Source organism: Lissotriton vulgaris, unplaced genomic scaffold (genome assembly GCF_964263255.1).
Source record: "Lissotriton vulgaris unplaced genomic scaffold, aLisVul1.2 SCAFFOLD_300, whole genome shotgun sequence".
Lineage (NCBI taxonomy): Eukaryota > Metazoa > Chordata > Amphibia > Caudata > Salamandridae > Lissotriton > Lissotriton vulgaris.
Window position 1 is genome coordinate 1,813,851 of NW_028250131.1, and position 26,225 is coordinate 1,840,075.

Below are 26,225 nucleotides of genomic sequence, written 5' to 3' on the forward strand. Positions count from 1 at the left end.
CGTCATCCTGGACTCCTCACTCTCGATGACCAGACAAGTCAACGCCGTTTCATCATCTTGCTTCAACATTCTTCGCATGCTCAAAAAAACATTTCGCTGGATCCCCACCGAAACTAGAAAAACGGTCACCCACGCACTGGTCACGAGCCGCCTGGACTACGGAAACACACTATACGCCGGTACCACCGCGAAACTCCAGAAAAACTCCAACGTATCCAGAACGCTTCAGCCAGGCTCATACTAGACATCCCGCGTAAAGAACACATCTCTGGTCACCTGAAAAACCTCCACTGGCTCCCCGTAAATAAGAGGATTACTTTCCGCCTCCTAACCCACGCACACAAAGCACTTTACGAACTTTGGCCCGAATGCCTCAACCCACGACTGTCCTTCTACACCCCCTCCCGTCAGCTGCGATCCTCCAACCAAGCCCTTGCCACAGTACCTCGCATCAACAAAACCACTATGGGAGGTAGATCCTTCTCCTACCTGGCAGCTAAGACCTGGAACTCACTTCCCACTCACCTTCGCCTTACTCAGAACCACCTAGCATTCAGAAAGCAACTTAAAACTTGGATATTCGACAAGTAATTCCCCACCCTCCCTCTAGCGCCTTGAGACCCTATGGGTATGTAGCGCGCTATATAAATTTTCTTGACTTGACTTGACTTGACTTGATCAAATTCTACATTTCCACCACAAAAACTAGAAAGCTGAATAATAACGCCCCATCAGAATTTAATTATAGAGACTGGAAAGCGCTGGAAAAACTGAGTTCCACCACCACCGTCTTCAACGTAGAAGATAGCTTCTCCCCAATCAACCCGGTTGAAGACAACTATAGAGCCTTTTGCACGAGGATAGTATCCACCACGGACTCTATTGCTCCACTAAAAAGATGCAAACCTAAAAGCAGAGTACCAGCCCCTTGGTACAACGATTCCCTGAAAACCCTCAAATTAGCCTGTAAACAGGCCGAGAGGAAGTGGAGACGAGACTACTGCGACTCACACAAAATTAGCTGGAAAAACAAGCTCCTTGAATACAAATCAGCCATCACAGAGAGCAAATCCACCTATTACTGCTCCACTATAGTCAACGCCGCAAATAGCTCCAAAAGCATCTTCCAGATCCTTGACAACGTTATCCACCCTGACTGTGCCAAGAAAACTATCCCCCTTCTCAGACCCTCTGCGATAATCTCGCACAGTTCTTCACGAACAAAATTGAGACAATCATTCAGAATCTTGCAACTCCCCCTCCTCAAGATAATCTAAACTCCCCTGGAGCCGCTATTACCAACCTTGAGCCGCCGAGCCCAGGACACCTACCAAGGGAACGCCTACAGGCTCTCCCCCCTATCCCCGAAGTAGATTTTGAGAGACTGGCACACGGAATCACTTCTGGGTCCCCCCTCGACCCTTTGCCCCCTAAAACCTGGAAAGCGTGCAGAAATGAACTATTCCACACCCTCCGCAAGATCTGTAACCAATCTCTGGCCTGTGGATTTGTCCCCACCCCCTGGAAGCAAGCACTCATCACCCCGCTGCTGAAAAAACCCTCCTTGAACCCCGAGTGCCTAGCCAATTTCCGACCTATATCGCTTCTACCCTTTCCAGCGAAAGTGGTGGAACGCTGGGTTAGCTCCTGTCTTTCGGCACACCTTGAGCAGAATCACATCCTGGATGACCTCCAATTCGTTTTTCGCCCAGCCCATGGCACCGAAACGGCGGTGCTTACAGCCATGGAAGAACTTCGGATGCGTGCAGACAGGGGCCACGCAGTAGCCTTGATCTTATTGGACCTGTCTGCCGCATTCAATACGGTTAACCATGTGATTCTGCTGAAGAGGCTCAGAGAGGCAGGGGTCGAAGGCACCACCCTGCTCTGGTTCCACTCATACTTGAGAGATAGGAAACAGGCTGTGTCCCTCCCCCCCTTTCAATCCGCGTTTTCCCCAGTACCTCACGGTGTACCCCAGGGCTCGTCCATTAGCCCGATCCTTTTTAACCTTTATCTAAAACCACTGATCACGTTAATCAAATCCCACAGATTGAAAACGGTAAACTACGCGGACGACACCCAGCTCATCCTCTCCTGGGAGGGGGAGGACTCAATCCCCATGGAATCGTTCCATGACTGCTTAAGAGACACAGCCGGCTGGCTGCTCATGAATTCCCTGCAATTCAATTCCTCCAAGACCGAGGTCCTGTTCTGCTCTGCGAGCCGGATTCCTCGCCTATTTCCTACAGAATTCTGGCCCCCGGAAAACCCAGAAAAACCACAGCCGGTCACTAGTGTCCGCAATCTGGGTGTTATGCTAAGCAACAACCTCAGCATGGAAACGCAGGTAACTAAAACAGTCTCTACTTGCTCAGCCCTACTGCGTTCTTTACGTAAAATCATGCCACTACTCCCCGCCCAGGCCCGAGCACTAATAGTCAGGTGCACTATCCTTAGTCGCCTTGACTATTGTAATGCTCTTTTGCTCGAGTCTCCAGCTGTTCTACTGGACAGACTCCAAAGAGTCCAGTCAGCTGGAGCCAAACTGGCCCTTGGTTGGACCAGGAGATCCTCGGCCACAGCAGCCTTAGCGGAGCTACATTGGCTCCCTCTGAAGCAGCGAATTGCCTTTAAAGCACTCTGCCTCGTCTTCAAGGCACTGCACGGAACGGGCCCCAGATCCCTACAAAAAATGTTCTCCTGGTACACACCCACCAGAACTCTCCGATCCACCTCAGCCTGCCTTGTGTCGGTACCCAGATTTAACAAGGTAAGGACCGGGGGAAGATCCTTTAAAGTGGCCGCAGCCAAACTTTGGAACAGTTTGCCGGTCGACATTCGCCAAATACCAAAACTCCTACCTTTCAGAAAGCGAATCAAAACCTGGCTCTTCCCCAAACCCGTTCACTGCTAAACTCCCTAATTAGCCTCCCGTCTCTTTCCATCCTAAGGAGTGAGCCTCCTCGCCAGGATACCTGTCAGGTGACAGTTGCGCTATATAAGTGTTTTAAATAAATAAATAAAATAAATAAATAATAAACTCGGACTCTAAAGATAATGGATTTGCTGAGTTAATGACGTTGAATTTACATCAACACATTACATGCTCAGGTCACATAAAACAAAATCCCTTAGATCTGATCTGGCTGTATATTTGAAACGACCCAATATAATCGTCCTTCCTTGCATATGGTCCAATCATTATTTGATAAATTTTTGTATTCCAGTAGATTTTTCTAACTGCATCCACAAGCAGGAAATTAAAACCATATGCAAATGGTGAAAACACCTCCCCCTCTTACCATCAATTGAAGACATTCTCTACGCACCAGACCAGTGCCCTGGTACAAGCCACGGTTAAAGGAGTTGAAACCTGCATTGCGTCGACACTGGCGGGAAAGGGATGATGAAGAGAGCAAAAGCAAATTTAAAGCGGAACTTGCAGAATATAAAGGCAAAACCGCACATGCAAAGCCCTTTTAATAGGCAAATAATAAAAATAGTTTTTTGATATCCTGAATGATTTGTCGCCCCCAGATGAAATGAAAACTTCCCTGACTCCTATCGAGGCATTCTTTGACAATTTAAATAATTAACAAAAAAAATCTTTAAAGATAGTATAAACAATTACAGCAGCAGTACATCTGAAGTTGAGTCTGAAAAGAACTCTACTCTTCTTATCCTTTTTTGAAGAAATAAACAAGCTTCATGAATTCATGATCAAGCTAAAACTGACCCTTGCCCTCCAGCAGTAATAGAATCTCTGACCTCATCAATCAATCATTCATCATTTATAAGGTGCACTCCAAGGATATCTGGGCGCTGAGGGTGTTGCGTCTCCGTTGAAAAGCCAGGTCTTGAGCAGACCCCTGCAGAGCGTTTTCGTCAATTCAGCAGCTCAAGCTGTTGCTCCAAGTGCGTTTCAAAATGCTGTAGAGCTCAAGTCACTGAAAAACCAGGGAGAAGTCCCAGATATAACCAAGAATTATAGGTCAATACCTCTGCTCCCTTAACCTGCAAAAGCTATTGGTTAGAGAACTATCTTCAAGAGGTTCCAGGCTTTATAACTATACCTACTCTCAGTTGTTAATTTGTGTGGGCAGAATGTCTGTCTCACCACTCCAGTTTTAAAATATGATTCAATTTAATGATTACTTGATGAGGTTGAATCAGCTAAGACTGAATACTAACAAAACAGAGATTGTAATTCTAAAGAATAAGACCAATCTCTGGAACCGACTTTGCTCTCCAACAAAAATGAGATTGTTACCAGAGCCTAACCCACAGCTAAAAGCCTCTGAGTGATAATCAATAGCAATCTTAGCAAGAACCAGCTGCTGGAGCAGTAGGATCTAAATACAGATTTGTGCTGAAACTGCTTCGGAAACTAACCCCACACCTCCCAAGAGACAAGACAAGAAAAGCAATAGTGGAGGCCGTAGTCCTATCTAGATCGCATTATGCCAACCGAGTATATGTAAGAATACCCAGTATTACCATTCATAGCCTACAAGTAATTCACAGCGACGCATCTTGTTTACTACATCATCTTCTGAGGTGGGCAAGCGCCACACCTATATTGAAATAACAAACCCACTAAGACCCTCTGCCTCACCTCTAACGAGGCGAGAGGTCTAGCCCCTCACTTAATTGTGAACCAGGTGAAAATGCATACACCCGAACAAAACGAGAGATCCCCTCACTTGAATTTACTTTCTATTCCAAAATTACAGAAGATCAGATCAGTTGGACGCAGCTTTGGTACAAGCTCCTTCCATTCGGATCTCTCTCCCAGCGAAATCCATTTTGAATCTAACTTCAAGTGTTGTCCCAGAAATCTGACAACCCACAAGCCTATTCATGCTCAATTCTTCCCTGGTCTGATTGGTTGTCTCCTCTTTTATGTATTTCTGATTTAGTTCCAAGAAACCCCAGGTTGAACATGCTCTCTATGGGCCCGATTCACAGAACTAACTTAAGACAAAATCCTAAACTTACTACTTTTGGAATTCACAGAAGTTAGGATTTTGTCTTAAGTTTGTCTTAACTTCTGTGAATACCAAAACTAGTAAGTTTAGGATTTTGTCTTAAGTTAGTTCTGTGAATCGGGCCCTACACATGCAATGACATAACAAGCATTTTGTAGATCCGGTAGAGGTTTGATATGTTGGCGCGTGCTTCAGTCACTGAACCGAATATTGCAAAAGAGAGGTGTACAGTGCAAGTGAAAATGATAGCGCAGTCTTTTGTTCTAGGGTATTATAAACCTTTCATTGCTGCAAGGCTGTTCTAGTATTCAGTTTTTGTCATAAAAGTGTGCAATTTGAGCAGACCAAGGAACAGATATAGTGTTGGAACCGCATTTCATTTCAGTGCCTTTCATAATATATGTGCTACATTATGGATATTGTTAAATTTTAATGATTGCATTTTTTTCTGGTGTTAGAACTTCGCAATTTCCTCTGATCACACTGGGGTTGGTGAGACAGGAAAGAGTATTTTGACCTAGTTGTCATGTGTTGTCTTTTCTCTTTTCCTCTCCTCTGCAGACACTTGAGAGTTGAAAATCAGAGTACCAGAATGGGGAGAAGACGGGCTCCAGGAAAGAAAGTGACAGCGCAGTGTTCACGTGAATCCGTAAGAGCCACAGTCCCATCTTTACCTCTCCATGACGTCTCAACTTCAAGATCCCGAAATGATGCTCAGAGGGACCAGGACCTGGAGCCGCTTTCAGAGAACCTGTCCCACATTATCCTTCTATCCATGCTGGAGGAGTTGGAAGCCAAACTGGATAACTTGCTGAATACTGTGGAGGGCGTACCTTCTAGAGTTGCTGGGATGATTAAGAAAATCTGGATAGAAAAGGATCAAGGTTACCTAGATAATGGTGGATTGGCTTTGGAGGTTGTCTGTCCGGTGAACATTAGAAATGGTGCTGTTAGCCGGTCTCCTGTGACACCTCAGCCTGATAGGCCAGGTGGACCGAGCTTATGTCTTCAGCCGGTGTTCTCTGATGGGCATGCACCAAAGCAGGAATGTACGCTCTCTTCTCCAACCAATGTTCAAGGGTGTCCAGAGGAGCCAAACCTTTGTCTACACCCAATGTTTCTACATCGATGTGACCCACAGCAGGACCAGTGCGTGCAACCTGGGTTTCCAGATGTACACGAGTCGAAGTGCATGCAACCTGGGTTTCCAGATGTACACGAGTCGCAGCAGGACGAGTACATGCATCCTGGGTTTCCAGATATACACGAGTCGCAGCATGACCAGTGCATGCAACCTGGGTTTCCAGATGTACACGAGTCGCACCAGGGTGAGTGCATGCAACCTGGGTTTCCAGATGTACATGAGTCGCAGCAGGACGAGTACATGCTTCCTCGGTTTCCAGATGTACACGAGTCGCAGCATGACCAGTGTATGCAACCTGAGTTTCCAGATGTACATGAGTCGAAGCGAGACCGGTGCATGCAACCTAGGTTTCCAGATCTACACAAGTCAAAGCGAGACCTGTGCATGCAAACTGGGTTTCCAGATGGAAATGGAGTACAGCAGTATTGTACTGTATCCAGGTGCCCTCAGACCGATCCTTCAGGCAGATCACTGGAGGCAAAGCGGCGTCTTCATTCGGAATTTGTTGATGGGCAGACACCACAGCAAGACCACAGCATACAATCAGCGTTCCCAAAAAAGAGAGAACCAGATGGGCACCTGAAGCAAGAACCATCCCTATTGTCTACTAATAGCTGGGATCAGCAACAGAACCTCTGCCCACACCCACTTTTTTCTTATGGACTCAAACCACAGCAAAACCACTGTGTACAACCCGTGCTACCAGATGGGAATGGACAGGATGATCCCTTGGAGAAAGAATTGATGTGTTTTGATTTCCTAGATCCCCAGGAGACCCGCAGCCTACAACTTGTGTCACCTGATGGGATGTCATCATACGAACACATAAAGTTTGTGCTGTTATCCTTTGATGAGTTGGGGTCACAACAAACCCAATGCCTACTGCAACACCTGTGCTTGAAGCAGGAACTTCCTTATGCGCCGGATCCAAACGTGAACTACAAGCTAGAATCTATGCGCCCTGAAGCACAGGAACCGGATCAAAATGGCAATCTAGAACCGGCCTGTACTGATGCACACCGTTCAGATCAGAAGTACAAGCTAGAACCACTGCACACTGCGGCACAGGACCAAGAGCTAGAGTCAGTGCTTCCTGAAGCACAGGAACTAGATCAGAACTACACGGTGGAACCACTGCACCCTGAGGAGAAGGATTCAAATCAGAACTACATGCTAGAACCAGCTTGTACTGATGCACAGGGCTCAGATCAGAACAACAAGCTACTGAACCCTGAATCACAGGATCAACATCAGAACTGCAACACATAACTGCTCTGTCCTGAGGAGTGGGGTCAGCTTGTGACCCCATCATGCCTAGAACTGGACACAAATTCTGCAGATGAAGACTCCATGAAGAGAAGAATTGCAAAATCACATTTATTGCCGTCCCAAGCCACCCCAGGTATGTGTTTTGCTATACATGGGCACGCGGAGTGCATTAACACATGTAACCTCTTGAGAATGCATATGGGCAGATTTTACAAAGTCTCCAAGGTGATCATTTGGGTTTGGGTGGAACTCCCTGAGCGATACTGACCCCCCGAGTACACTGGGTGCAGATGTGTCCCTGCACCCTTCTCTGGTTCCACACAGGACTGCATCCTTCCTGTGCAGAAACAGGCCTGGTTATGGGACTCTGCATGAGACAAGTAGGCCAGCATCTCTCGTTCTTCCTTGTCCGTCCCTATTCCAGGCTGAGGAACTGGAAATAGCGCTATTCATGGGAGGAATTACTGGCCAGAATCACACATAATAGTCTGAGGCAAGTGATGTGGTGTTCATTGAGAATAGCCGACATGCGCAGTCTAGAGAGGGAACTGTGTTTCCTGTTGCACAGTTACATTGGGTAAGACGCAGTCGTCTCCAGTTCCTGATATAAAAATACTAGTCTGTATTCAGCCTCAACAGCAGGGCCGACCAGGGATGTTGTTGCCACTGCGGGCTTCTCCAGGAGTGCACACCTCCTCATGGTAGACAGATACACAAAGTGATTTGTTATTTGTCACTTGTGAGTTTACCCTCCCAACCTCTAGCTCAGTAAAGAGTTAATTGTTTTATGGGCAGACAAAAGTAGTCATGATCTCCCTACAGCAGCATTCTACCTTTAGCAAACTCTTTAATTATGAAAATGTCATTGCATCATCACACGTAACATGCTGAGTTAGGGTTTGCACACCCATAGTGCGAGCAACGGATTGTGGTTCTAACCATAACTTACAAATTTCAAGAGTTTGTTCGGGTTTTAGTCTTACCCATATATACACTTTACCCTTGTTTTTAAGTGAATTTCTGATTTTTTTAAAGACCCATTAAGGTGTTTTAACAAAGCCATCTACAACGTCACTTTAACCAAAATTAGTGAAAATATATAATGGATGAAGTAACCCCTGCCGCACCTTCTAAGGATATTGCAAGTCAATAAGGTGTTCCCTAACCATATAGAGGAACGAGGAAGGCAGAGTTCCTTTATAAGGTTATAGAACTCTGAGGTGACTTACAATAATCTTATTATATGCACCAGGTGGTACTTTATCACGTATAATACATGGTCACACCATCACCGTTCCCACAAACCTTGGTGCTTAGCTCCTACATATGCAGCAGCTAACATATTTTCAAACATGAAGAATGAACATAAAACCTCTTGTGCAAAGGTAAACATAAAAAAACTGTTAGATATTTGTTGCAAAAAGATATTATAAACAGTTCAATAAAAGTCCATTTAAAAAAGCTGCAGCAGCTCGGAACGTGTAGAAACATGCAGGAAGATTCCACCCTTCCTTTATCTAAGGAAACTAATAAACATATTCCCTCTGCTCCTCATAGTAAGCTCGTAACATACAGCAGAAGTAATAAAAGCAAAGTTACTCCAGTATTGGAACTTTCATAGATTCACATGCCTGAATCATTCCCCGTCGAGGAGACGGGAGTCTCTGGTATATAAAAAAGCAGTGCTTAGTAGTATAGCAAACTGAAAAGAGGCCTAGGCCCAGTTCCCTTTTGCAACCCATAGCCTTTGTTATGTAAAAAAGGCCCAAACTTTTCCCTGAACCAATCAGAGCTCCTCACCCTCTAGAACACTCCTGAGAGAACCTTCTGCCCCTCAAATTTTTCTACCGCACGTTGTGCTAGGGAGTCTCCTTTGAGCTCTGCTCAAACTCTTTACTACTACAGTATTTTGGCTTAGATTTGAGGTTTTTACATCAACCATGTCTGAGAAGGAGAAAAAAGGACTATTTAGAGCTTGTTCCACCTGCTCCAAGAAGAGACTTTATACAGCTGACCCTCACAAGGACTGCATCTACTGTCTCTATCTGACCATCAGACAGCAGATTGTAAGGTATGTCGTACCTTTTCGAATAAGACCTTGAGAGATCGTGAGGGAAGGCTGCTGATCTGGCTTCAGAAGGTCAAAGCCAGGAAGGAAATCCTCTCAAGTGAGAGTGAGGAGTAATGTGTGGCGTCTAAGAGATCTCAGAAGAGAAGTAGATCTCCTCAGACACATTCCTCAGGGGAAAGACCTGAGAAGGCCCCAAAAAAGACCACTCCAGGGTCTTCAGGGCGCAGTCCCTCAAAATCCCCTTCAGTCTCATCTAAGGGGATGAAGGGTTCTGCTGGTGAGGTGAAAGGAGCAAAATCCACCTCAGATCCACCACAGTCACCTCAGAAGATCAAGATTACTATCAAACGGTCTTCTTCTACGCCTTCTGAGGAGAAGGGTGCTGCTTCAGCTCTGTTGACGGGACCGTCGACAAAAAAGAGACCATCGACGACGACAAAAACACCTCCGTCGTCGACGAAAAAGGATAATGTTAAGGCTGGTGAGAAAACAGCGTCGACGATTTCACCGTCGCCGGCGATATCGTCGACGGTTTCACCGGTGATGAGGACGTCGACGACCGTGTCAACGACGGCGTCGACGACGGTGGCGCCGACGATGACAGCGTCGACGAGGACTGTGTCGACGACGGCAGAGTCGACGGCAGCGTCGACGAGGGCAGCGTCGACGGTAACTACAACATCGACGGTGGCGTCGACGACGATGACTTGGTCGACGATGGCGATGGGAATCTCGTCGACGGGCTCGTCGATGAGGGAAAAAACACCAGAAAAAAGGTTGGTGCCTTGGAAAAAATCTATAACACCGGAGGTTACATCTCCAAGTAAGGTCTTCCCATTGCTGCCGTCTCACCTGCTGGAGGAAGAAGATTCGGAAGAAAATGAGGAGTATGGAATTGCCAGTAGCCCTTTGTAATTACAGGTTAAGTACCAAGAAGACGATTCTGAGGAGGAATATGGGGGTTATCAAGAACAACCCCAGGAACAGCACCGATATCGCCAACAGCAGCGAGAGGAGATGACAAGTGTGCCATCTTCTTTGTTGAAGGATCTCCAGGGAATGTTGGAGGATTATAGGAAGAGATGCCTAGTGACTCCAGTCGCTCAACAAGCCTTAGAGGCTACTCCACGTCCACGATCGGTTCCAGGGACGCCGGTTCGTAGGAGGGAGATTGTGCCGGAACCTACTGTTAGGTCCCCACCGCCAACGACACACCACGATACCACGGATGACGAACATGAGGATGGTGAGATTGCGGACACAAGTGCAGAATGGCATGATTATATTGCCCCATCACCTTCAACTCCTCCGCAGAGACCAGTAGATTCTCCACTGGAGTACATTGGTGGATTTCATAATTTGATGGAAAGAGCCACAAAGAGATTTGCACTGACCATGACAAAAGAGAAAACGGAATGTATTCTATATGACTTCAAAGACTCATATCGGAAATCCGTAGGATCCCTGCCTATAGTGTCTCACATTTGGAAGGAAGGATTAAAGGTCATGGAGACGCCAGCGACGGTAACACCGGTTCTGGCCAGACTGGATAAAAAGTATAAGGCACCGGTTGATGCTCCAACTTGCCTTTTGGGTCATCCCAAACCGGATTCTGTTATCACTCAGGTGGCACAACAGAAATCAAGGAACCCATCTGCTCCGATTGCAGCACCTCCAGACAAAGAGGGCAGAAGGTTGGATAACGCGGGAAAACGGTTTTCATTAATGTCGGCTCTGCTTGTGAGAGCCACTAATGCCCTCGCCATCTTGGGAAGATATGACAGGCAGATGTGGTGTGACCTGTCTCCATACGTTAATCTGGTGCCGGATCCAGAGAAGCAGGGGGCAAAGAAAATTCTCATGGAAGGAGAGAGGACTTCGGCTGAAGTCATAGACTGCGCTATGGATATAGCGACCACGGCATTTAGATCCTTGGGAGGAGCTGCGGTCCTGCGCAGGCAAGGATGGCTGCGAGCAACAGCATTTAGGCCGGAGGTGCAAAACAAAATTTTAGACCTCCCTTTCAATGGAGAAGAATTATTTGGGAAACATATTGATGATACTCTGGAGAAGGAGAAGAAGAAGGATACTGATACGGCAAAGGCTCCTCGTATAGAGGAGGATACCAACAGGGGAGATATTCTTCTTCTTATCAGTCTTCATCGCAGCCTTACCGTCAGCAATACAGCCAACGTCAATCAGGAGGATATATAAAATCAACTCCACGAGGACGGGGTGGCCGGGGCAAGGACAACACCCGTCGACAATGACAACCTCCATCTTCCGGCTCTGTCAGATGCTCCCCTGGGTGAAAAGATTGCTCACTATCTTCACAATTGGCGGAAAATAACAACGGACCAATGGGTCCTCAAAATAGTTCAGAGTCAGAGTCAGAGTCAAAAATACTTTATTCGATTAGTTAAAATCATAAAAGTATACTACATAGACACATATAAATGCATATAGGGTATATAAAACATGTACAGAAATATAACATTGGGGGTATCAATTCATTCATATTTCAACAACATGGTTCAGTGATGTAGTGTACGTTTAAAAATTATTTAAAAGGCAGTAGAAACATTAAAAGAACAATTACTGAGGGAAAAAACGGGGACGGGTGTCGCGTTTAGATTTTCCAATTAACTTTTTACTTGTGCTTTTTAAGGTAAATCTAACGCCTCGATACATTCTCACAATATATTCTATAAATAATTCATTCATTGGCAATTTCAAAAAATATATAAAAGCTATATGGTGCAAAATATTTATACAAATCTACAAACATAGGCTATGTAATACTACACCTATGTAATACTACACCTATAATTACATTACATTATTCAGACAATATTTAAGGGATTTAATGGATTTATTAATCTGAGACGTTTGGCTCTCATAGCTGCCACCAAAAAACTTGCGACCCCATACATTACAATAGAAGTCTCCATGGTTTGCAGAAACAGTAAAGCAGGTTTTACTTGCATGAATCCCCTATTTCTCAGCAGCGGTAGTATATATTTCTTTCTCCCCTCCGCAAAAAAGGGACAAAAAAACATAAAATGGGTCAGGTCTTGATCGGAGAAGGAGTCACATTTACATGGGATATTATCCCTTGGTTTATTCCATTTCTGGTATTCCCCCAGGAGAAAGTGCATCTGGTTGAAACGGAATTTGGTGAGAAGCCACCGATGATACGGCCTATTCACTACCCTTAAATATGGCTGAATGGACATAGTAGATACGGCAATATAATGAGCCTTCACAGTAATTTTCTCTAATTCTAGTGCTTCTCGCCGCATATTCTTGGACTCTAAAAATTGTGTTTTGATCCAATTAACATCTTCCTTACACAGCCTCTCGGGGTTACTATACAAGTCGACTCGACCCAAGTGGGTAGCAGCAGACTTAATATAGCTTAGCCATTTAATATCATTAACTCTGTCTCTACCCATGCAGTCAGTAATAATTTGACGATTTAAATTCAAATTTGGGTTCATCCATATTTTCACCCAAAGCAGTAATGGGGCAAGGTTAAGGGTGTCTTCAATGTACCCTTGCCCCAATTCTGTTAAGACAGAAAAAATGGGTGTGGACTGTGGTAAGCCCAATAGTGACCGCATAGCCCTATTCTCCTCCTTCTGTATCAGGACCAAATCCCTGAAACCCCAGATCCCAGCCCCGTATCTTGCCAGCGCCAATGTTTTGGCTTTGTACAGCTTGAGGATGGCTTCTGTAGGTTTACCCCCCAGTCTTTTAGCGAAACTCTGTATCGCTCCAAACGACCGCCTGATCGCCATTGCTTTGTTAACCACCTGAGGAGTCCAAGTGCCCGTGTCGTCAAAAATGACTCCTAGGTATGTAAATGTTTTAACCTTGGTTAAAATCACTCCGTTACATCGCAGGGTTTTGGTGTTGTTCTTTCCTTTCCCTATGGACATGACGTGTGATTTTTCCATATTTACAACCAAGTCTAGTTTTTTCATGAAAGCTCCGAACGAATCAAGGAGCTGCTGTAGACCATTAGGGGTTCTGGCGATGAGGACCGTGTCGTCGGCGTACATCAGTACTGGCAACGGTGAACCTCCCATCATGGGTAGGTCTGGGGTAGCAGTTTTTAAAACAGAGTACAAGGAATTAATATACAGTGAAAATAACATGGGTGCCAAAATGCACCCCTGTCTCACCCCTCTAACTGACCTAAATCCCTTAGTGCACTTGCCACCTGTAGTCATCCGAATCGATGCCGTCAGGTCGCAGTGCAAAAAAGCTAGGAAATTTATCAGGGCAGGGTCTAAACCCAACTCAGATAAAATTGTCCACAGTTTCGATCTGTTTACTAAATCGAACGCTGTGGACAGGTCCATAAAAGCAAGATGGATTGACCCGCTGGCGGCATCAGTATATTTAGACACAATCATGTACAAGTTAAGACACTGCTCTTCAGTGCCCCTCCCTGTTCTAAATCCATATTGCGTATCACAGAGAATTGCATTTTCTTGTTCCCATAAATTGATTTTGTTTAAAATAACTTTGCCAAGAATCTTAAATGAAGAATCGAGTAATGATATAGGTCTATAACATCTAGGGTCACCCCTTTGCCCCTTCTTAAAAATTGGTATAATAACCGAGTGTGACCAAGTGGTGGGAGTATCGGACATATTCATGCATGCTAAATTAAAAACATTCGCGAGTATTACTGCCCATATGTGGGGGTGTGCTTTATACATATCTGCGGGTACCCCATCTGGGCCTGGGGCTTTCCCGCCGGCAGTATTTTCGATCGCATTTAAAACTTCTTTTACCGAGACCCTTAATGGCATATCTGTAGGTACAGAATCTATAGGACTAAAAGGAGTAGTAAGGGACTTGCTTCCATAGATGTTTTCAAAGTGATCTAGCCATTGTTTCTCGGTAATGTTAGCCTCTAGTATCTCGTTCTCCTTACCGCTAAACAAAGGAGAGTTCACTATTTTCCAAAATTTTGCACTGTCCCTTAACGTGAGGTTATCGTAAAGTGCTTCCCAGGCCTTATGTTTTAATTCTGTTTTACGAGCCTCAATCGTACTCTTATAGTCTTTCCTCAGTTTGGAAACTTCAGTTATATTACGAGGCTCTCGTTTAAGGGCTTCTAGGAGATTTTTATGTGCCTTAGAGCAGCCCGCATTGAACCATCCCTGAGACTTTCGTGGTTTATCAGATGATTTAATTGTGAGTGCCTCAGCTACACTTTTGCATATGATACCAAAAGCGTTAATAACATTTCCTCCCGTTGACAATGGGTCCCTACATATGTTGAATTCCACACGTAATTCGTCACACAGTTTAGTAAAAAATTCATCAGTGTTAATCTTAGACCATTTAACCCGCCTACCTTGGTCATGGGCCCTAATTACTGTAGGGTATGTTGACTGTAGGTCGTAGTTTACTACAGTAGGGTTTATGTTAAATACTTCCATAACAACCGGGTTATGGTCACTAAATGCTGTTATAATGGCATTGTAGGAAATGACATTCATGAGGATGCTAGGTGACACAAAAATATAGTCAATGATAGTATTACTACCTCTCGCACTATATGTTGGCACTCTGTCTTTCGGGTTCGCAAAAGCGGGTTCAGACATATCCATCTCGATCAACAATTCTTCTAAAGCACCCCCCTTAGCAGAATGTTCAAAGTGCGGGTGAGTCAAATAGTCATCATCATAAAAATTTCCATTATAACAGTTAGACTGACAAAGATGTATATTAAAATCACCAAAAACGATATAATAAACCAAAGTAGTTTGACTCTTCTTATAATTGTTTAAAAAATTAGTCAGCATTAGGACATTTTCATCCCCTTGAGACCCTTCTGTTGAATTGTAAAAATTGACATATAGGAGTTTTTCCCCCGTACTCAACGAGACCTCTAGAATTAAACAATTAGGGGAGTTAATGTCAATAGTTTTCATCGAACCCATATGTTTAACTGAGGTTAAAAGTACAAGACCACCCTTGCTTCTACCTCTAATAGACTTTTGTGCAGCTTTGAAATGGGATACATATCCTTCTACCCAGAAGTTGCATTCAGTGTCCCATGTTTCTTGGAGTGCAATCACTTCGTGTTGTTTAATGATATCAAGCCATTCTTTGTCTTCTCTTTTAGAGTGTAGGCCAGAGATATTCCATGTCATAAACTTCATAGTTCTTTCCTCCCCTTTAGACCCTGTCTGCTGTGAGAACGTCTGGAGAGTGTCGGGGATGATTAATGTTTCTACAGGATCTACTTCTACTATTACATTTTTGTTCAATCCCATTAGCAACTCAACTTCTTCCAATGGTTTTCCCTGTTCCCCCTGGGCTCTATTTTGAACTTCCGGGCCGGAGGTGCAAGGTTCTTCTGGGGCTGATAAAGATTCATCTAACATCAGGGTCTTGTCACGGCCTTGATCCGACCACAAGTTCAGGGTAACAGGAGAAACATATGCGAGTCAATCACACTCATTCAAATCCGTTAGCACAGAATAATGATTGTCCAAAGTTAGCCCCCACTCACATACTGGATTGGATCTAGCCATTCTGTTTCCCACTACTGCCCATTTAGTTCTTAATATACTGGGTTTTGCTACTAGACCCCTTCTACTATAGAAGAAATCCAGTGTCAGTGGAACTATTTCAGCTGTCCTACGCTGTGGAGGGAGAATGTTCCGTAGGACATCTGGCAGAACATCTGGGCCCTTAAAATTCAGAACCACACAATCCCCTTGGAATTTCTTTGGTTTAGTACCTATCCACCTAACTCTTCTTGCTGTGAGCAGATCGTCTGCTAATTTTTCCTTGCCCCAGGGGGATATATGCATGTTACTACTCAACCACTGTAGAGCCTTGTTTCTTAAGGAATCAGGTGACTCGATCTGTCCGGTTTTCAGCAAGGGAGTGTTAGCTAGTACTAAAATGAGGGGCGAAGCTTCGACAATCAATTCAACTGGGGCAGATTCTGGGTTTGGTGTCTCAATAATGCCATTGCCCATTTGTTGCGCTGCCTCAGAGGGTGGGTTCATATCCAATGCAATGTCATTCCTAAGACTAGCGTGTTGGGCCTGGTCTGAAGAGGCTTGTAAACCAGCATTCGTAGTCACCCCTGATGTCAATTTCCCCACAGACTCCATTTGGTCAATTTTTAGAGCAACTAGGTTTGGTAATTCACCCACCCCCTCGTTGGTTTTTCTTAGGAGAGACTCTAACTTGTTGACCTTTGTAACTAATTGGTCAACCTTCGAAATGAGGGGTTTCATTAAGCCTAACAGTTTGGACTCCAATGTGCCCATTAGCTTCATTAAAAGGGTGTCCTCCCCTTCGTCATTTTCATAAACCTCCTCCCTTATCTCATCCTCTTTCTTTCTTTTTGCTCGTCTAGGTGGGGTTGCGGGTTTATTTTTAGATGAGCGTAAGCCACCTCTTCTGGGTGGCGCCTTAGTAATCCCTTTTTTTGCTCTTGGAGCGGGGACAGGTGTTAGGGTGGTACTAGCTTCTATGACTTCCTCCTCAATTGTCACGGATTTGTCTTGGTCATCTAAGTTGATAAGGTCTGCGAAGGGATCAGATTGATGGTCCATAGAAATTATTGAACCATTAGTTTCTAGGTGCTCAATTAAGACTTCACTATGGTCAGAGACAATAGGATCATCAGAAATAGTTCAATTCGGTCACACCCTAGAATTTCTTCAAGCGCCCCCTTGTACGCCACCGATGCACCAGAGAGCCAACCATCTGCATCAACTCCGGCAGGAGATTCGACAATGCTCCGAAAGGGAGCAATAGAACCGGTACCAAAATCCCAGGAAAACAAGGGGTTTTACGCCCGTTTTTTTCTTATCAAGAAAAACAAGCTCCAGTGGCGCCCCATTCTGGATCTCAGATCCTTAAACACCTATCTCAAGAAACAATCTTTCAGGATGGTATCTCTGCAGGACATCCTTCCGTTATTAAACCCAGGAGATCATATGACCACATTGGACCTACAACATGCGTATTTCCACGTGCTGATACATCCTGCACACAGACAGTACCTTCGGTTCTGGGTAGACATTACCAATTCAGGGTACTGCCATTCGGCTTGAAGTCAGCGCCAAGAGTTTTCACGAAATGCCTGGCTCCAGTGGCGCCTGTGTTGAGGAAGCAAAAACATCAAATATTTCCTTACCTCGACGACTGGTTAGTCAAAGCACCATCAAAGGTACAGGCCAGAGTGTCGACGCAGGCCTGCATAGACTTATTCGCCGATCTAGGATTGACTCTTCACGAGGGAAAGCCAAACCTCCAGCCAACAAATGTGATCACATTTCTGGGGGCAAAATTGGACACAGAAGGCAACAAAGTGTTTCCCTCCGAGGAGAGACAACTGAGGATTGTGTCCCTCTTCCAAGACTTGGTAAAAAGAAAGTCTCTTTCAGTCCGCAGGTACAAATCCTTGCTGGGCACAATGTCCTCTTGTATTCCCCTGGTACCTTGCTGCAGGCTAAGGATGAGACCATGGCAGGAACAGATCGATCTACAATGGCGTCAGGCGGAGGGATCCTTCGACGATACAATAATTCGAAGTTGCTACAGGCAGCAAAGTGGTGGACACAAAAAGTAAATGTGTCTCAAGGACTGACGTTTCTGGCAAGAGCGGCTCGGCTAGTGGTAACGGCGGATGTGTCATTAGAAGGATGGGGAGCTTTCCTTCAGGACCTTCAAGTCAGCGGTCGGTGGAAGTCACAGGAGCAGCAATTACAGATAAATCTGCTGGAGCTCAGAGCGATCCGCTTGGCATTACTGGCTTTTCTGCCAAGGATAAAAGGTTCGCCGGTGTTGGTAAGAACAGACAACACCACGGCGATGCATTATGTGAACAAGCAAGGGGGAACGAGATCTCTCTCCCTGTCTCAGGAAGCCCAGGAGATATGGGAATGGGCTCTTCAGCAAGGAATATCATTGGCAGCAGAACACCTCCCGGGAGATGAAAATATCAAGGCGGATACTCTCAGCAGGCTAAAATCGTCCTGCCACGAATGGGAGGAGCTAGACCAGGGGACCCTGGACAGCGTCTTTCGAAGATGGGGAACACCGATAGTGGACCTCTTCGCTACAAGGGAAAACAGAAAAAAATGCCAGTACTTCGCAAGCTGGCTTCCCCAGAAGGGATCTTGGGGGAATGCGTTTTCCATTGCATGGTCCGGCATCTTTGCCTACGGTTTTCCTCCAATTCCTCTTCTCCCCCGTGTGCTGGTGAAGATCAAGAAACAGCCGTGCAGGCTGACCCTAGTAGCCCCGTGGTGGCCCAGACAACACTGGTTCACGGAACTGCTGCTGCTGTCGGAGGAACGTCCAATTCAGTTGCGCCTAATTCCATCGCTTCTGACAATGTCCAAGGGGCAGGTGCTCCACCCGGACCCGAAATCCTTGCGATTAGCAGCCTTTCTCCTGAACACTGTGAGTTTAGCCATCTGAACATCTCACATGAATGTAGGGAGATCCTGTCCAAGGCCAGAGCGGAGAGTACCAACAAAACCTACAGGATGAAATGGAAGAGGTTTTGTCTGTGGTGTAATAGACATGATGTTCACCCTCTTACTGCTGCACCTCATCAAATTATACCCTTCATTCTGCTGTTAGCAAAGTCAGGATTAGCACACGCCTCCATCAAGATGCATTTGGCTGCGTTATCCCGCTACAGGAGGTCGTCGTCAGGCCCATCTTTATGGTCCTCAAGGATTATCAAACAATTTATGAAAGGGATATTCAGAGTTTTCCCACCAGTGAAGCCTCTACCACCATTATGGAATCTGAATATTGTACTCTCTCAATTGATGAAGCCACCGTTTGAACCGATACACAGGGCAGACCTGAAGTTCTTGTCCTGGAAATTGGCTCTTCTCATTGCATTGACTTTGGCGAGAAGAGTAGGTGAACTGCAAACGCTCACGATTCAGGAGCCTTTCTTGCAGTTTAAATGTAAATGTAATTGTGGGATACTTGTAAAGCGCACTGTTACTCTACCCGAGTGTCCTGGCGCTATAGACCGCTGGGGAACCCGTCCTCGTTTTCCCTGTGAGATGGTCCCTTTCTGGGTATCTCCAGGGTGAAACCAGGCATCCCCGGAATCTGTGGGGGGCCGTTGTGGAGATGAGGTAAGCTTAATGCCCAGAGTTGCCGAGTGTGTTCCCTGGTTAGAGTAGGCACTGAGGCGAGAATTATCGAGTCCGTTGACCCTGGTCCAAGTCCCTGCCGCGTCGGGAATTGAACCCTGGTCCTGGGCCGTTCTCTGCTTACAGGTCTGCCACCTCTAACCAGTGAGCCACACCACTCCACAAGTGGATAGAATGATTCTCAGGACAAACCCGAAGTTCATTCCGAAGGTGCCAACTGATTTTCATTTGAACGAACCATTGGTGTTGAAACGTTTCATTCCTCATCCATCAACAGCGGCAGAAGGAGTATTGCACTCGCTGGACGTTCAGAGATGTATGACATTTTACTTGAAAGAAACTAAGGTGTTTCGCAAGTCTTCTAAGTTATTCGTCGCCTTCAGCGCACCCAGGAAAGGTTTCCTACTGTCAAAGAGGGGAATTGCCAGATGGATATCCAGTGCAATTGTCTACTGTCATCAAGCTGCTGGAAAGCCTTTGAATGCACAAGTCCGTGCCCATTCCACGAGGGCGGTGGCCACATCCACTGCACTGTTTGGAGGAGTGCCAATCCAGGATATCTGCAGAGCAGCAACCTGGGCATCTACGCACACCTTCACCAGGCACTACTGCTTGGAGGCAGCCGCAGAATCGGATGCGGCGGTGGGAGAGGCGGTACTGCAGAATATCATCCAGTAACGGCTTACTGCCCACCCATTGCTTTTTACTTGTTTCTTCCAATCTCCTTTAAACAGCCTTGCTTCCAAATGTTCGTAGATTGTTCCCTCCCATGAAGCACCGTCCCGTTACTTGTATCCTTGCATTGGCCCCATATTATCAACTGTTTTAGGCACTTTTTCTTTTTTCTTTGTCTAAGAGCACTTCATATGAGCACTTTTTTCACTCACTCCAAGCTTTTTTTTGTAAACGGCTGTAATTCTTGTTCATATCTCATCACATTTGCTGTTCATTCACAGACCGAGATCAAATGTCAGACGATGTTTTCCCTAAAAAGCCTGTTCTTTCTCTGACTTCAAAGTAAGAGAGCCAGTTCCTCACTGTCTCACTCATTGCTGCTTGCCTCTCCTTGCTTGTTCTTTATAAAAGCAAAGTACTTAATTTTCTTGCCTTCACCACCTCCCCTTTGCATAATGGTAGCAGCCGTTTCAACTAAAGTGCTCATGTATACTTCACTGTCGACTGTAAAGTTGGTACCTAAGGTAATGGAAGGATGGCTTGGGGTGGCGCGGACATTGGCATGTACAGAGGGCCGTGCCATTGAAGCATCTTCTGGCAGCTCTCACCAGCAGCATCATGACACGACCCTGCCACATCTGTACAACATTTGCGGGCCAAAAGCAGTATAGGATAATAGCTGTATATTCTGTAACCAGTCTGTTTGCTACGTACAATCCACTGTACTAAATGATATGAGGTATTCTTAGTACATGTATTTCTAAAATGTCACATGTTGTAATATTTACGACACATACTATTGTAATGCAAGTTGATCTCTAGTAATGTTTAGGACATGTATTATTTGTAAAGTAGAAATGCTTTCTACTTAAAATTGAATATATATACTTGGTAGTTTGTTTAAAGGACTAATCAAACCAAATGTCAGAAGTACAATGCTATAGAATTGTGAAGCACTTTGATACTCAGTTGGGTCATGTTCGCACTATATAAAACACTGAATGAATAAATAAATAACACACCTGAGTGCGGGGAGACCCCCCCACACCTTGTGCCTGCTGTGAAGGAGGTGTGTGAGGGCTGTAAAATTACCTTCACGCCCTGCAAGGCCAGCGCATTCGATGCTGCCTGCGTGGTGGCCATATTCAAGCAGAAAACTATCAGAACATCACAGGCATTTACACCCAATACTGTGAAAGACCGCAAGCCCGTAGGCTGATTTGGAAATCATTGGGTGCTTTGCTAAAGGTATCTTGAGGAAAATAGTCAAGTAAAGAATGGCGCAATCAAACTACTTTTCAAAAATAACATGCTCACACTAGGGAAAGACTTCTCAGGCTCTGATTGTGAGCTGGGATTCCCTGCAACAGAGAGCAACATTATCTAGCTTCTTCTCAGACTAATAGCCCCCTTTCCCGGCATTCAGATTTTTTTTTAATCTTAGCATTTTTAGGTGCAGCACCTAATGAGCTTATTGATGGCACAGTAACTCTCTGTTCCCGGCATTCTATTTTCATTAATCATATCCACCACATTTGATTGAAATTCAAAGGGTGGGCCTCAGTAACTACGTGTCAATCTTTGTAAACCGGCAAAATGCAGTAGGATATTTCTTTTTCAACTGATGGTGTGGGACACTGCTAAAAGTCATTTGCAAAGTTAGTAGGTTAGCAAGGAAAGACCAATTGGCTTTGCCAGTGCTTGTTTTTTTGTTGTGTGCTAGGAAACAAATCTTACACCTTCTCCTCTTGTATGGATACTCAGCAGAATTGTCACATACATTCTCTCATTTTGAAGTCCTAGGAAGAAAAGTAAACACCAAGCTCCCTCAAAGAGAGAGCTTGACATTTGACCTCTGTCTTTGAATGCACAGCAAATGTGACCAGATAAAAACAAGATTTAAAGGCCTTTTTACAGAAAGCTTGTTTGTGGAAGAATACAGTAAACAAGGTTTGGGCAGCGGGAGGGACGAATGTGAATTACAAACCACAAATCCAATGGTAAGGAATGGGTGGAATGTATTCCCACTGATGCTTCCTGAATATCTTTAAGATGTCTTTAGTGCTGTCTGGCAGTCGTGGATCTAAAACACAAAGGTTACAGTGAAGTTAAAATTGCGATTGCTTTTAACATCCTAATGAAAAAAAATATTTGAAACTCATTTAAACCATAGTGTCTCTCTCTCTCTCTCTCTCTTTCTCTTTCTCTCTTTCTTACTCTCTCCCTTTCTTTTCTTTCTCTCTCTCTCTCTCTTTCTCTCTCTCTCTTACTCTTTCTCTCATTCTCTCTCTCTGTTTCTCTCTCTCTTTCTCTGTCTTCTCAATCGCTCTCTTTCTCTTAATTTCTATCTTTCTCTTTCTCTCTCTCTTCCTTTCTATCTTTCTCTCTCTTTCTCTTTATAGCACTCTCTCTTACTCTTTCTATCTTTCTCTATTTCTCTTTCTCTCTCACTCTCTCTCTCTCTCTCTCTCTCTCTCTCTCATAGGAAAGAGACCTTCAGTAATTGACACAGCTTTCCCTGCAAAAACGTGCACGCGTTGCATTACTTGTATGGCTCTCACCAGGTTCTGTTACCCAGAATCCCTTGCAAACCTCAAACTTTGTAAATAAGAAACAAACCTCTAATTTCTGTGGTGGAAAGCTCTGGAATCTGTGTGGATCCCCAAAATTGAACCTACCGAGCATTCCCCAAAGTCTACAGATAACAAGCATTGGCATAGCCAATAGGTCTCGCTTTTGGGACCTTATAAGTATTTAGTTATGCATCACAATATCCTTGGTGCAACAAAATTAACTGTTGCATGGTCGAACACTTACAAGGCCCCAAAGACTAAACCTATTGGCTATGCCAATGCTTGTTAATTGTGGCAAGACTTGTGGTTGTTCAAGGAGGTTGTGGGAGGGAGTTCCAGATCCTTGTAGCGCTGGCAGAGAAGGCGAGCTTTATATAGAGTTCTTGCCTGAATGTCGCTTGTTCCAACAGAAGGACTTTACGAATTCTCGATCGTTGTTCAGATCCAGAGATTAGGAGGGTGTGGAGTTGTGGAGGGCTTTGTGGGTGATGTATTCATTGTTACATTGGACTGTTGCTTCAATGGGAAGCCATTGTAGGATGCGAAGTACAGAAGAAATGTGATAAAAAAATGCTGTGAACTGTCACAACGTGGATAACTGTATGAAGCATTTCTTTCAGTGATGCTAATTTTCTTAGGGAAGGCCAGACAGGAAAGAGTACCAATAATCCAGTCTGAAAAGTACCAGCGTATGGACTACTTAGTTCATCAGCACTGTTGAGCTTTGATGAGACTTGCTTCTGAAGGTAAATGTGAATAAATATAGGTCTGTAATTGTTAAGGTTGTTCTAGACGGCGTCGGTGTTGTTTGATGAGGGGGGTGACTTGGCCAAGTTTGAGGGAGTTGATGATTTTGGTCCATGCAGGCGAGATATTATGTGACTGAGATTCTTATTACGAAAAACAGTGGACCCTAGTAGTTTGGGGAATCAAGATAAGGATAGACACAAACTGAATAGTATTTATGTCCTTTGTCCAGCCGGACAGGAATTTATTTGGTGATGCACAAAATCAGAAAGTGATGTCAAGGGGGCACAGCCCGTGACCTACAGTGAACAAGACAAAACAACAAATATAGGCAAGAGCGAGCAATTCGGTCTGTATACTTATAATCAGGGAACAGACTTGATAATAGTTTGAGTGACCATTGTACATAGTATTCACAAGCGTATTCAGTACATATGATCCTATTGTGTCGATGACGTTTCGATGCCGAAAAACAAGATAAATGGCATCATCTTCAGGACAAATATATAAATCATGTTTGTCTTAGAATTATAAACAGTTGCCTTTCATGCTACATACAAACGACATTTGTGGGAAAAATGAGGAAGAGAAGGGAAAGACACTGTGGATACGTGGACAGGCATGTTAAATTAGAACAGAAGCGACATGAATACAGGTAGTGGTACAATTTACTGTTCGCACCTCAAGGACTGTTCTTTTCTGGCATGCTTAGTGCTAGAACAATGATGTCATGCTGTGCACTAAACAACGGTACAGTGAAGGTTGTCTAGGAACTGTGATCGGTGCTCGGCGCAAAATAGAAGGATGAAGGAATAGATAGATGACGGCGCAGTGTGAAATGGTGTTTGAGTTGAAAACCAGAGTTCAGATTTGGAATAATAAGGGAAACATTTCAGAAAAAAGGCAAGTTAAAAAACGGGTCGATATAAATGGCGCAGTGCGAGGCAAAATTTGGAATAGAAGTGAAAGGGTCAAAATTGGTCCGTGCATTAGCGGAGACTTAACATTTGCTAAGTACCGAGTTGTCTCTACAGTGAGCAATTTAGTGTAAACGGCGCGGTGACATATGAGGAGATAGGTATTCACGAGGCTGATCCTTAACAGTGCTGGGTACACAATTGTCTATACAGTGGGCAATTTTGTAAAAACGGCGCAGTGACATTTGTGTCTATTTAATGAGCAATATTAGTGAAAACAGCGCAGTGACATTTGAGGAAAAAGGTATTACAGAGGCTGATCCTTAGGGCGGGGAAGATAGCTCAGGTCGAGAGGAGTGGTTTGATTAAGACCTATGGGGAAGGTAGCATTCATAAGTATATAAGTATAGTGCAGTTAGGGAAGATTGGGCGTGAGAAAAGTGGGCAGAGTATAGTTACCAATGGTAGCGCGTCATTGTCAGGATATCCCGTGTGTTTGTCAGGGAGACCGTCCAAATCACGGCTCGCTAGGGAAAGGAAGCACGGGCACAATTCAGATTTATGTGACAATGGGGCCGGAGCAAGGCTATGCGGGGTAGGGTTGGTGTACTTCCAGTTGACCCGGTTGCAGGATCGCAGGGCATGGCATCTCTGGCGGGGATCGCTGTTAGACTGTACTGTGAGAGCCGGCTATAAAGCTAGCACTGGGCATGTGGTCTGAAAAAATAAAGGAAGGACTAACGCTAGCTGTGTGGTGGCCATTTTGGATTGGGAGTCAGGTAACTAAGACACGGGGGCCATCTTGAAGTGGAGAAATGAGAGGTTGTAAAGCGGTAGTGGTGGTGACGTGAGTTACAGTGAAAAATTCAAAAATGACTTAATAATGTACATTCAAATTGGCAATTCAACTATTAGGAAATGGAGACAGATGATCGCATTGAGAGAATATTTTCTATCCATAGACGGAGACAGAACATTTCTTTGACACAGTGATTTCTAACCAGACATATCGTGGGGATGTTTGCACATTCAGGTAGAGGAGGGTTGTGCAATCCTCAAGGCGGTTGAGTCCCATGCGGATACTGTTAGTCCTTAGTATCCAATGGAGCTCCACCTTGTTTAGAAGTTGTGACACATCCGCACCACCTGGTGGTGGTTTGATCTGTGTAGTAATTGTCCAAATCAAGTCACTTTCATTGTGTGCCTTTTCCATAAAGTGTTCCACCAAAGGGGCGTTTTCCGTGTTGCATCTTATCCTGCTCCTGTGCTGCCCAATGCGAAGCTTTATTTTCTGGGTGGTTTGACTTATATATATTTTCATGCATGGGCAAAATATTGCAGACACCACATTTGATGAATTACAATTAGTAAATTGTTTTCCTTCAAACTTGATTGAGTCAAATGAAAAGGTTTTGCCTTCAATAGTTGAGTCACAGGCTACACAGTTGCCACATTTCGTGTGGCTAGTTAGTGCGGGTAGTCCCCATACATCATTTAATGTGACTTTGGATGTGGGTTGTGGGAGGGACGCACGTACCAGGTGGTCTTTGATTTTTTTGGCCCGTTTGAAAGCAAACATGGGGCGTTCTAATTGTAGTTCCCCTGCATTCAGTACTGGCCAATGTTTCAGTATGCTTTTCCTTATAGAGTTTGAAGCTGGTGAGAA

The 26,225-nt window shown here is 44.7% G+C and overlaps 1 protein-coding gene across 1 annotated transcript in view; it reads left to right on the forward strand.

The window, feature by feature from the left end:
• Positions 1-5,583: 5,583 nt before the first annotated feature.
• Positions 5,584-26,225, forward strand: part of LOC147663357 (uncharacterized) — a 49,786-nt gene continuing 29,144 nt past the window's right edge. Inside the window, 1 exon segment of the mRNA XM_086950503.1 lies at positions 5,584-7,537. Within this exon segment, the coding sequence (XP_086806629.1) occupies positions 5,584-7,537 (1,954 nt within the window).